Raw genomic sequence first — 13,217 nt, forward strand, 5'->3', positions numbered from 1 at the left:
ATATACATAATCTTGAGCCAAGAGCGGTGGCACATGCCTGTAATTCCAGTGGCTCAGGAGGCTGAGACAGGAGGATCGTGAGTTCAAAGCCAGCCTCAGCAATGGTGAGGTGCTAAGCAACCCAGTTCTCTAAATCAAATACAAAATAGGAATAGGGAAGTGGCTCAGTGGTCAAGTTTTCCTGGGTTCAATCCCCAGTAACTCCTCCACCCCCTCCCCAATACAGTAGAATCTTGGGTGATGGCAAGAGTAAGGTGACTTAGACTTACATTTTCAAAAAAGACAAGTTAACAACTTTTGAAAGAAAGTAAAGCCAGGTTCCTGCATTCTTGGGTCACGTTGACTGACTTGAAGCTCAGAGCTTTTCTCTGCCTACTTTTAAAACTTCTTTCTGCTTTGTTTCCCTTTGACAGCTTGGGGGTGGGAGGGTGTTTCTCAGAAAATCACACTATAGTTCATTTAGCTCTAAGTTTTGAATGTTTCTGATTCCAGGAAAGGAGGCTAGAAAGCTGTTGCTCTTACAGAGAGACTTGAGTATTCTGTCTTGACTTGCATCTCCTGGTAGAACGAGATGGAGAGCTGATTTACTGGCTCTCCTTCCACTATGCCTAGAGTTCCTACTCATTTCTAGTCAGATTTAGGCTGACCACTGATGAGTGAAAGCAGCTTCTCTTAAGAAGAGTGTTCCAGATACCAAAGAAACTTCCAACATTGTCGGACAGGGCTAAGGAAATACAAAGGTTTGATATGGGAGGGAAATCAGGGGTAGGGAGGAAAAGAAAAGAAAGAAGAATTTTGTATGGCTTTAGAGAGAAAAGTTAGAGCCAACGGGTAGAAGTTAAAGATTGAGCTCAAGATGGTTTGGACTGTTTAAGCCTGGAATGTGACTGCATGCAGAGAAAGGATATCTTCTGTCCTCTATTTCCCTCCATTAACCATCGTGGACAAACAGGCAGGAAATCCTCTGCTAGGAAAAGGAAGGGGTGCTTATCCATCCAGCTGGAGGTAACACAAGGTGACTGTACTCTCCCTGCCAACACCACAGTTGCATCATTCCAAGTCAACTAATTCTTTTGGAAGGAGGACTTGAAGGAGGTAAAGGGATTTCTAAGCAGCACTCTTGTGGCTGTTACATTCAGAGAACAGCAGGTTGAAGAGTGGGGATGAATGAATTAATGATGATCTCAAAGACTCTCTGACATTGCCATTTTTAGCAACTGTCAAATACTGTGCAAGTAGAACATACTCTGTCTTGATTGTCAATAGTGACAAATCCAATTAAAGAGCTATTTCAGGAGCAACCTTACTCCACTTTTCTATTTTCACCTCAAACCCTATCAGATTTCTTCTTTAAACTGCTAACATAATTATGTTACCAGAAATGATCAAAAACATGACCCTCAAAGCAGGGTTTCTTTTGTGAAAGTGTGAATTTCTATATAGATATGTGAGGGGGAGAATATATATAAACGCACACACATATATTTATATGTATTTATGTATATGTATGAATGAGAGGGGGAGGGAAAATATGTATGTGAGTATAAGATATTTACTTTGAACATGCTAAATATAAGTAATCTCATGTAAACTATTTTAAATAAGTACAATCTGCCTTATAAAATAAGTATAACCAAACCTATCTACTTCCCATGGCAGAATGGGATACAACTCAGAAAGTCAATAATATTCTCTCAAATACTCCTGCATCCCTTCAATGTCTATAATGGGTATCTTTATTTATTTTTTACATGGTGCTGATGCCTCACGCATTACTAGGCAAGCAACTCTACCACTGAGCCACAACCCCAGCCCCCTATAATGGGTATCTTAAAATTAAGCATTCCCAAATTTATATCTTAGGACTTTAAACTTCAAGAGGATGTGGGGTGTGGGGTGTGTATGTGTGTTTATATAAACCATGTCCATACATTTCCCTTTGTGTCTCTTCCATTTGGATGTTCCCAAGTTGTATTCTAATAAACTGGTAATCATCTTAAAGTGCTTTTCCTGAATGTTATAAGTCAGTGTGAGGAGGATGCCAGGGGAGCCCCTTTATTTTTACTCAACCCAGAAGTGTGGGTAGCCTCAGTACCCCATTTGTGGCTGGTATCTGAAGTGGTATGGTCTTGTGGGGTTGAGCCTTTGAACTGTAGGGTCTGCATTAATTCTGGGTATTTGTGTCAAATTTAATTTAGATAGTTGGACACCCAGCTGGTAATGAAGAAATGGAGAACCACTGTGGGAAAATGATATACATTCAGTTTTAGGAAAACAGACAAACATGCAAACATCACAGGATAAGGGTTTTTAATTTCTATCCTAAGATTTGATGAAAATGTATGTGCTCATGCTGTCAATACTCTTTATTATAATTTTACAGACTTGCAAGCCTTCATATTTCTGAAATAATAGTTCATAATAATTGTTCATAATGGCTCAATTAAATTTCATATGCCAAATGAACATATTGAGATTGTGGAAGGAGTGAATTACGTAGAAAATGTCTGGCATTACATGAATTAACTTGTTTAATTATGACCCTGGAGTCCTTCAACCTTTGACGTCTGTGGAACAGGTGGGATGATGATGAGCTGGGACATGCAGCCCTGCACAGAGTGAGCGTCTGACCGCAACCCCAGGGAAGTGACTGATGAGAGAAAAGGAGGGGTGCATGGATCCAATGTGAAGGGGTGAAGCTTCAGGGAGAGAGGGGGATTTTGGGTAACCATCCAGAAGCACTTAAGGTAGGGAACAGGTTTTAAGGAAAGGGAACAGTAGGTTCTAGTAAGCTCATTATTTATATTTATATATTTTAATATACATTATATAAGTGTGTGGATGTATGTGTGTGTATATATATAAATATATATTCCCCCTCCTTTTTAAATGATACCCATATTAGGACAGAGACATATACCATGGTCTCTCTCAGTTTTGAATCAGAGCTATACAAAGTTTTCCACTAATCCCAGTTATTATCCCTACATTTAGCTCCATTCTCACTGATATTTCCCCCAACACGTCACCAGTCTCAGTTCTCATTATATGAGAATTACGTGTGTTCATGTTCTCCCAACACCATGGCTGTCGGGTATTGTTTTCTTCTCTAGGATGCTGTTCTCTACATGCCTCATATCAACCACATAGTCATTATCAATAACTAACCTCCCAACCCCATAATCATGCTTTCATGCATTGCACTCTGTGATCACCATCTTCTATCCATGCCCAGACTCCAACAATCCTTGGATACTACTGAGACCTACAAGTTTTTGATCCTTTGCCTATTCAAGGACATTAGCTTCTTATGTCCTCCTCATCCAGCTTAAACTCCATGGTCATTAATAGAGTAGAGTGATAACAGAGGTTGGGAAGGATAGAGAGGGGGAAGACGGATAAAGAGGGGCTGGATCTGATCAGTGTATGCTGAATGCACGTGTTGAGATACCATGATGAACCCCACTCATATGTATAATTCATACACATCGATAAAAAAGGTCAATCTTTATAATTACCCTTCTACATACACCCTCAACGCCCTAACCCATTTTTGTCATATTCACTTTGCAAAACCCCTACTCTGGTTAAATACAGCTCTCTTCCTACTCTGGGCCTTTATGCTGCAGCTGAACGTGACTGGAGAAGACCACCTGCTGAAGGGCCTCACTTTAAATTCATAATGCAGATCTGAGCAGGGCCCTAAATGCTGCCTGATAATCATATTGCATTTCTCTGGTTCATCTCCTCTTCCACTCTCCCTAGCAACTGCCTTTTCCCCACCTTTACTCCCAGCTGATGATCTTGCTTCCTACTTCACTGAGAAAATGGAAGCAGTCAGAAAAGGACCCCCACAGCCTCCCATCTAAAGCAAGCAAGCTGTGCATGTATGTACCTACGAATCTATCTGGATAGGTGGATGTATACACATCTCTCCCAGCAGTTCTCCTGCCTGCTGCTATGGATGAACCACGGAAGGCTGACCCCTTGCCTGCTTAAAGGCATTGCTTTAGAAATTATTTTTCTTATGTGATCCAATACCCTAGTCTCAGTTCTCATTATCAGCAACATTTGACGCATGGGTTTATTCTCTATTCCTAGAATCCCTTTAGGTAGCTGGCCCTTGGGATACTATATTTTATTGTTTGTCCTGCTGTGCTATTGGTTGCTCTCTTTTGCAGTCTTATTTGCTGGTTCCTCTTTTTCTGCTTGAATTCAATGTTGGGGGACACGAGGGTTCAGCCCTAGGAACTCTTGTCTCTCTCCTTCAATCCTTCACATTTATCTCTGCCAGTCTCACAGTCCTTAAAGACTGCATTATGCATTATCAAAGTTGATGACTTCCAAAATTTGTATCTACTCCACATCTCTCTACTGAACTCTGGACTCATATATTTAACTACTCAAAAAAAAAAAAAAAAAAAAAAAAAAAAAGCTAGCTTTCTTCTTCTTCTTCTTGTACTGGGGATTGAACCCAGCAGCACTTTGCCACCAAGTTTCAGCCCCAGCCCTTTTTTATTTTGAGACAGGGTCTAAGTTGCCGAGACTGGTTCTCCTGCTGCAGCCTCTGGAGTTGCTGGAATTACAGGCAAATGCCACCACATTGGTCAGGCTAACACTCTCTAGAATCATGTATGACTTTCCTTTATTCCCAGTCTGGATATCCCTAGGGCTCTGCCTGCAAAATAGATCCAGAATCTGACAACTTTTGTCAGCCTTTACTGCTATCACCCTGGCTTTAGCCACTATCAACATAAAACAAAACAAAAAAACCTGTGGTAAACTACATACAACATAAAATTTGTCATTAGAAACATTTAGTACCTTTACAGTGTTGTGCAAACACTATCACTCTCTAGTTCGAGAACTTATTCATCACTTCAAAAGGAAACCCAAGCCTATGAACCAGTCACTCCTCATCCCTCCCTTCTGCCTCAGCCCCTGGCACACAACTCATCTGCTTTCTATCTCTAGATCACCATCAGCTCTTGACTGGCTCACTGTGAGTCCCCCAACTCATCTTTCACTTACCTATTTGTCCTTCCCCTTGGTATAGTGCTCCAAGAGTCAGATCAAATCATATTTGCTAGAAACCTCCACTGCCTATCTCTCTAGAGTAAAAGCCAGAGTCCTTACAGTGGCCTCCAAGGCCCTGCGCTCATTGACCACGTGGTTGCCTCCCCAACATCCCCCACTGTTCTCCCACCCCTCATTCCAGCTGCTCTGGCCTCCCTGGCATGCCCCAAGCCTCCCAGCATGCGCCTTCCTTAGGACTTGTATCCCATGGTCCCTCTTCCTGCAACACTCTTGCCCCAAACCTTTATGACTCCCACATTCACTTCCTTCAGGTCTTTTCTCATGAGTTGTTTTCTCAGTAATATAATATTTAAAAAAACTGACACTGTACCCTACCATGGCACTCCTAATTCCCCTTACCCTCCTTCATATAATTTATTTATGATTTTGCTTATTGTCTGTGCTCCTCTACTCCCAGAAGGAAAGCTCCTTAGTCTAGAGAGCTTGTCTGTTTTGTTCACTCCTAACCCCAATGCTTAGAACAGTGCTTGACACACAATCAAGTAACATCTAAATCTGAGTCTGAATGTGTGAGTGTCAGCAGAGGGGCAGAAGTGGGTCCTGGTGACACTTATTTGACCAGCTCCCCAATCCATGGCAGCCTGTGAGCATGTGTGCCTCAATCCATACAGAATCACTGTCAAGAAAAGCACTGCCCAGAGGTCCTGCAACAAAGACTACTGTGGGAGGACGGGTGGTAGCCTCTGTGACCTCCCTGCATCTCACCATCAACACAACCCAACACCATTGTCCATCCTATTCCCATTCTGTGGCCCAGATTGACCTTGGAGAGGGGCAGGTGGGCTTTCAGAGGTCTCCCCCCTACCTGTTGTTGTCCACATAGCGGATGAGCATGGGGTAGAAGGCATAGAGATCTCTGCAGAGGACTGCAAACTCATCTAGGATGAGCAGCTCTGCCTCCTGCGTGTCCCCTTTGCCATCGGCTTTCAGCTGCTCCTCCTCCTGTACCGTCTTGACCGCCTTCTTCTTTAACTTCTCCAGAGTTGGGATGAAGTGGCTTCTCAGCAGGTCAGGCCTGGCTTTGCTGATGATCGGCTGGGCAAACACTGCATTTACAAAGAACCATCTCCTCAGTTCAGGTATTAAAATAATGTACAGTTGATGAGAATCAGAAAATCAGGGAAACCACTGCCACAGGATGGTGCCTGCCTCTTGTTCCCTCCCTTAGTCTTGATCTCAGGACTTGCCTCTCATAAATCCACTGGGAGGGTAGAGAGGCCAGGGTTGCTGCAGAAGCAGGTCCTACCCTGCTCTGTTCCTCCTAGCCTTGGGGATGCTGCCACCTGCAACTCACACGTGCACAGTCTCTGCCACTCCTCCCTGCTCATCCTAATAGACTTGCTTGCATCATTTCACAGTAGGTTCATGTTGGGGTGGGCCGCTAGCTATACCTGCAGTCCCAGAAGGAAGCCTTTAGTTAATAATAACCAGTACTATGCTGAGCCAAGTCTAGGCAGCAAATACATGTCTTCTGTTTAGGTGATGGATGTGCCAATTACCTTGATGTTATCATCACACACTGCATACATGTACTGAAATGGCATACTGCACCCTATAATATGGACAATTATTATGTGTCAGTTAAAAGCTAAACTATTTTAAAAATCAACATTAATATATATGTATTAATATGCATATATATAAATGTGCATGTGTATGTATGTATGTGTGTGTGCGTGTAAAAATGTGTGTGTGCGTGTATATATATACACGCACACACACATACACGCACACACACATACACGCACACACACTTTCTGGCTATTTTGTAGAAAAATCCATTAAAAGCACAACCAACCAACCTCAGTTCTTAGCTGTTAGTACTTGAGAGCTGCCATTCTATTTACTGCCTGAAGGCCTTTCTGGGCCTAGAGGGAGGCAGTACTGTTAACTACAGTTAAAAATGAGTTTTTTCTTATATTCTATTGATTTGACATTGATTATACTATTAGACCAAGGATATAGGATAATTTGAAGATGAAAATCAGAGGAAAAAAGCTAAATAAAATGAATAAGAGTCCTGAACCACTGACAATGAGTATTCAAATGTATATTTCAAAGGTTATTTAGCTTAGGCCATTTCAATTGGAAGCCATCTATGTATCAAAAACTTTTCTTTTTAATCTGATATTTTTCTTTTATAAGAAAGACATTTTTAGGAAGGGAAGGTTGAGGGACTTTTCAATAAGATGCATTAACTGAGAAATTTTGACTGCTTAGCCCTTGCTGAGCTGCAGCTCTGGTTTAGACCTGAAATCCGAATGGCCATACCAGTATAGGTGACTGAGGTCACTATAAAAATGTATTTTGTTGAATCCCTAAGAACTCAGTGCCCTGAAACCTGGATTTGCCTGTGGAATAAATAACAGGCTAAAGTTCAATGCCCATCAGTGCCCCTCACGCAGTGCTACTTTTCCCTTAGCACCTCTATGGAGGTAAGGGGGCAGGTTCTTTAATTCCCTGCCTTCCCTTCCCTTCATTCAGATGTATGGATTAGAGGTCATCAAAAAAAATTACTTTATGGTTAACAATACTTTAAAGCTAGTGGGTCATTAGTGAACACCTGCTCTACTTGTTCATGTCCACAGAAGCCTACATTATCTAGGAGCTATCAACATGCAAAATGTTTATAATTTCAATCTCAGTGCATTTCTGGAACAGGAAGGAGGAAGTGAATTTTATTCGTTGGTCTTGCAGAAGTCTATCTATTCATTTGTCCAGAAAGGTCATTTATCTCATGTTGAGCTAGCAGTCCTCTTTAACCTAGCTATTTGTTAAATGCTATTTTTCCCCCACAATTTTTTATTGGTATAGTATAGCTTTACATAATAATGGAATTTGTTGCTACATATTCACACATGCACACAATGTATCAATCTAATTTGGCCAATATCACTCTCTAGCACTTCACCTCCTTCCCCATAGCCATACTATTTCATGGTGTGGGATATTATAGAGGGAGGCTGGTGCTGATGGGCGGCAGTATCCATACTGTAGGTCCATCAAACACAATGTCTTTGCTTTAGCATCTACCTCCTCATTCTCTAGTTTGACACAGGACTTTGATAGTCATGGTTTCTGTACTGTAGAAAGTAAATTCACTTTATAATCTTTTTCTTTTTGGAGGTCGCTTCAAGAACAGAAAATTGGCTAAAAGCCTGCACTAAGAGCCTATTGCATGTAAGAAATTATATAGGGACCCAAATAAAAATAGGAAAAATCAATAAAATAAAATAGGGCTGCTACTACAACCTACATTAGAGAAGATCTTAGAAAGCATAAAGTGAAATGCAGAGTGACATTAAGGACCTTCAGTGCAGTTCAGATAGGAGTTTTATGAGTGTGGAGAGCACACAAGGTCACTTATCAAAAAAACCAATGGACAATTATGACTGTAAGAGAAAATGGGGTTCTTAAGTACCAAAAGCAAATAAAGCTATGATTATCAGAGTGGAGTTTATCAAGAAGGGCTTCCTGGAGATTTAAGGGGGCTCAATTAGCCAATGAGTCGGGTAATAGCATTGGTTTCAGGAAGCTCTTCAGGGGCACCTGCTGATTCTGTTTACTGTTAAGCAACTTGGAGGTGGGAAGTTTAAAGATGGAATACAGCTTATTCTAAACCATCTTGGTATTAACAAAAGAGATGAAAAGAGCATCCAGCTACTTGGTTCTTGGGTCGGGGCTAGGGAGAAAAGAGATGGTTACCTGCAATGCGCTTCATCCAGGAGGCCTCGTCGATTCCCAGGTTATTGTTGATGATTTTTAGGATGTTGCCCAGGATGAGACTGAGGTGTTCAGAGGTCACCTTGGTGCAGCAAGGCCCTGTGCTGGGGGGCAGGTTCTCAGGCCCCCGCTCCCACCAATAGGACAGGTAGTTGCACAGCATGGGCAAGATCACCTCGATGACATGGGGCATCTCTGTGTACCGGGCCCCTGATTCAGCCAGGTCATTGATTTCCTTCATCAGGCCTTCCAGCTGTGGAATGTCAGGACACATCTCTTCCACAGTGTCTGGCATCCCCAGAACTGACCGAGAGGGCACAAGAAGAAGAAAAGCACAGTAATTCAAAAGCACAATGGGCACAGCCTTTTCTACCATTGCCGGCCCTTCTTTAGGTCTTTAGATATAAATTTCCACCAGAGATCCTCCGAGGAGTGAGGTTGCATGTGGAACAGCTTTAGTCTCCCAGCTGTCTATATGTATAGACTGCAGCTCCCAGAGGCTACTTTCCTAGATGCCATGTTGAGGTGACAACACCTAAACAGATGGCTAAAGAAAAACAGCTGAGACAATTTAGACGATCTCTCTGTGATAAGGCCAGTTTTCTGGCTTCTCCTTCCTGGCCTGTCTGCCTCAGACTTCATATATCCTAGTGCATCCACTGCAGGAAAGGCAGAGTCAGATGAGAACAGCAACTAATCGTCAGTCAGTTGTCAAATCCTCATTCAATAACCTGGATCTCATTTGTATGATTTAGACACAGCCCAATCAAATACTCCTTCCTCGGGACCAGAGACAATATTTGTCATCCAAGTAAAATTTGGGAGGGGAAAAAAAAAATCACACTTTCATTGATTTCTGGCTTTACAACAGAACCTATCAGTGACCTCTGGTAACTTCACTGCATTCCTGTCAATTGCTTAAGCTGTTTTGCTTCTGAAGGCTTATTTACATGGAACAGTGAGTTGGTCTTATCATCTCTTTACTCTCTATGGTTGAGGTCACTTCTTTGGACAAGGACAGATGGAATGAAATAGAAACAGACATAGTTCATCATCAAACCAGGGAAGGTGGTCAGATTCAAAAAGTGAAAACAGAAGCCAGGGGTTATCTGTCCTGCTCCGCTTAAGGTAAAAGAACTTCCCTCCTGCAAGATAGGAGGAAGATTAGAAGTATATTGAGGGTCCTGACAGGTGGAACGATAACAAAGTCTCTGAATGAAGAGATACAGAAAGCTCTGGGTAAGAACCATGAGTACTACGAAGCTAGAAAAATATGAGCCATTCTCTGGTAACATCTATTTCACTGGAAGATTTTAGGAAATTATTTTTGATTTTTTTTGTGTGTGTGTGTTATACTAGGGATAGAGCACAGGGTCTTGTGAATGCTAGGCAAATGCTCTACCTCTAAGATATATCCCCATTCCTTTAAATTTTTTTTTTTTTTAAATTTTGAGATAGGATCCCACTAAATTACCCAGGCTGGCCTCAAATATGTGAGGCCTCTTGCCTCAGTCTCCTGTACAGCTGAAATTATAGGTGCCCACCTTTTATTTTTGATATTCGAAGCAAAATACAAAGTTATTATCAGTTTCTACAGAAAAAGCAGAAGACTTCAAATAAAATTTTGTCTAGTGAAATAGATATGTTTGAAGGCCCTTTGCTATTATGGTTACTATTAGTCTGAAGTCTCTTCTCTAGATTTTAGGTCGATGGGAATTAAAGGGTCAACACGTAGAAGAGGCCACACCATATCCTGTGGTCTTTAGGAACACTGACCAATTGAAAGGGACTATCTTGATTTCTCATTGATCAGAAACACAGAGTTACGTTGGCTAGGTTGGAGAGAAAGACTCTACAGCTGAGACAAGCCATCCTGTTGGGATAGGATGTTCAGTTGCAAAGCAATGGACCAGCAGCAGCCTCTGTGCTGAGCAGGCCACTGAAGTCCTATCGCCTTTTCCCTGGGGATGACTTTGTTGCTATCACTATAGCCTTTCAGTGCATGTGAAGCTAAAGATCTCTTTGCCCCGGAATGTAGGAGTCGACCGATCTGTTTTAGGATCCAGACACTTCAAAAAGACTTAAAGCAGGAGAGTCAAAGGTCCCTGAACTCCTGTAATATCCAAAAGGGAATTATGTGGGTGATTTGCAGAGGACAAGTCTATCCTGCGTCTTGTAGCAATAAAAACAGTGTTGATTGACAACAGCATGGGAGTCTGAGGAGACCCTCACAAAGTAATTTTATAGATCTTTTCAGAATAAATAGGTAAATGGAAGTTAAGCTTTCTGCCTTGAAGCTCTGCACACAAGACAATGCCAATGGCCACAGATGCAACTGAAGCTTATAATTATTTGCTGTAAGATTATAAATGAGAAGGCTTAGTGTGTATGTTTAAATGTCACACAGACAACACATCATCATAGACACTTCTTTTCCTGCCTAAGAACAACACAGAGTTGCTTGGGGTTGGTGAACTGGAGTCATCATAATGACCTTTACAAGTTATTTATACCTACAGTAATTGGTCCTTGAGTGGAATAAACATTTATGATTCAGAAGGTGTTTATACATCAAATGCCACATAATAAGCCCACTGAATGAACTCTGCTTGCTGAGTAACCATCTGAAGAACAGCCTTGGTGGAGTCCTACTAGAATCAGCCACAAGACTATTGGGGGGAATCATTAGAACACAATGGCCTTTCATCTAGATCAATGGTTCTCAAAGTGGGGGCCCTCCTCCTGCAGCAGCAGCATCACCTGGAAACTTATTAGAAATGCAGATGATCACGTCCCATTCCAGGTCTACTGAATTAGAAACACAAGCAGTAGGGTTCAGTAGTCTTTAACAAGCCTTCCAAGTTATTCTGATGCATGTTAGAGTTTAAGAACTCCTGGGTTAGATTCTGAAGTCCATTTTCTTCACCCAGCAGCTCTTCCCTCAGGAAGACAGCATCAGGATACCAACTCTTCGCATTACAAGCAGATGGAGTTCATTGGAATTGTACCTCTTTTTTCTGTAGTTGATTATCCCAACAGGGTACAAAAGAAAAGTAAGCTGATTAGTGACAGGATGTATTTCTCAATCTAGCCTTCTGGTTAATAGAACACTACCATACATAACAAAGAATCTATTCAGTGCTGAAGAACTGACATATAATATTATTAAAACCTTTTCTGGTATAGTTTAATTTTGGGATGAATAAGAAAATGATCCAGGTTCAGAGGTACTAATATGATTAGCTCTGTTGGGAAAGCACGAAGTGTCAATTAATAGAGATGTCCAAATGCCCAAAGGCCTGATCAATCATTTCATACTATATTTCTAAAACAATCACATCATCTGTCACCCTAGACATCCCTCTTCCTCTTTTATCCCTCAGGCCACCCACTTTGTTAGGAATGACATCTATCTTATCGCCTATCAAACTGTGCCATCCTTCAGGTGAGCCTGGTTATCCCACAATATTATACAAATGTTACTTTTCAAGAGCTCTGAACATGGTCAGCATTCACTCTGCTAATTAAACCAATGATAAAAAACATGGGCTCAGGGGACTTAGGCATTGAGTCCCACAGTGTGTCACTGATGAATCAAGTACTCTGTCATCTCTAATCAAAATCTTGCCTCCTTTCTTCCTTTAGAGTATGCAATGATTGATGCTTATTTTTTATTTATGAATATGTCTTATTAACTTGGTGCAAAGACATATGAAATGAGTAGAAATAATTTTTCCCCCCTGAATAGCCCTTGGGAAAGAGAGCAATGATAGAGATGCATTCCCCTCTCTCCCAAAGCAATTCTAAGTTTCCTCATTTTTCCCTACTACTATGCTCTTTGAAGTGAAGAGCAGAGCAGATGTCTCCTTTTCCCAAGATACAGCTCTATACAGTGGTGATAGAGACAGAGATCCACTATTTCTCAAGTTATGGTTGGAGTAGAATAGATGAAATAAATATTCAGAACTGTCACAATTGGGCCCGGCATCCTTTGGAGTTGAGAAGCAACACTTGGGCTGGCATTTGCCTGTAGATATTTCGGCCGTTTTTAAAACTTTTCCAAAGCCTGCTCTGTTGCTCAGGTCCTGCTTTAGCAACAAGCCGTGACTCATTTGGAATCATGAGTGGGCAGAGGAAAAACAAGGTTGAAAATAATTTTCTGCTAGTGTCAAAGGGGAGAGAGGGTGAGATGAGGTAAGGGGGCTGGGGAAAGGCTAGCTAACAAATTTCATACAGGACTGTGGAACGCTGAGGCCTCCTGGCAATGTTTCTTCACCTGTTCTGAGAACACTAGTCTCCACTGTATTCTAGTTCAGTAAAGAATTTTATTAGCAGCCTTATTTTGTCCTGTGATCACTTTTGGGGGCAGTGTGCTTCTCTTATGTGAGGTAACAAGA

At 41.6% G+C, this 13,217-nt stretch overlaps 1 protein-coding gene across 1 annotated transcript in view; it reads right to left on the minus strand.

The window, feature by feature from the left end:
* Positions 1-13,217, minus strand: part of Ryr3 (ryanodine receptor 3) — a 359,038-nt gene that overhangs the window by 56,663 nt on the left and 289,158 nt on the right. The window contains exons 66-67 of the mRNA XM_076849384.2: positions 8,803-9,123; positions 5,903-6,143 (exon numbers count right to left, since the gene is read on the minus strand). Of these exons, the coding sequence (XP_076705499.2) occupies positions 5,903-6,143; positions 8,803-9,123 (562 nt within the window). The remainder of the gene's footprint in view (positions 1-5,902; positions 6,144-8,802; positions 9,124-13,217) is intronic.

Source organism: Callospermophilus lateralis, chromosome 3 (assembly GCF_048772815.1).
Source record: "Callospermophilus lateralis isolate mCalLat2 chromosome 3, mCalLat2.hap1, whole genome shotgun sequence".
NCBI lineage: Eukaryota > Metazoa > Chordata > Mammalia > Rodentia > Sciuridae > Callospermophilus > Callospermophilus lateralis.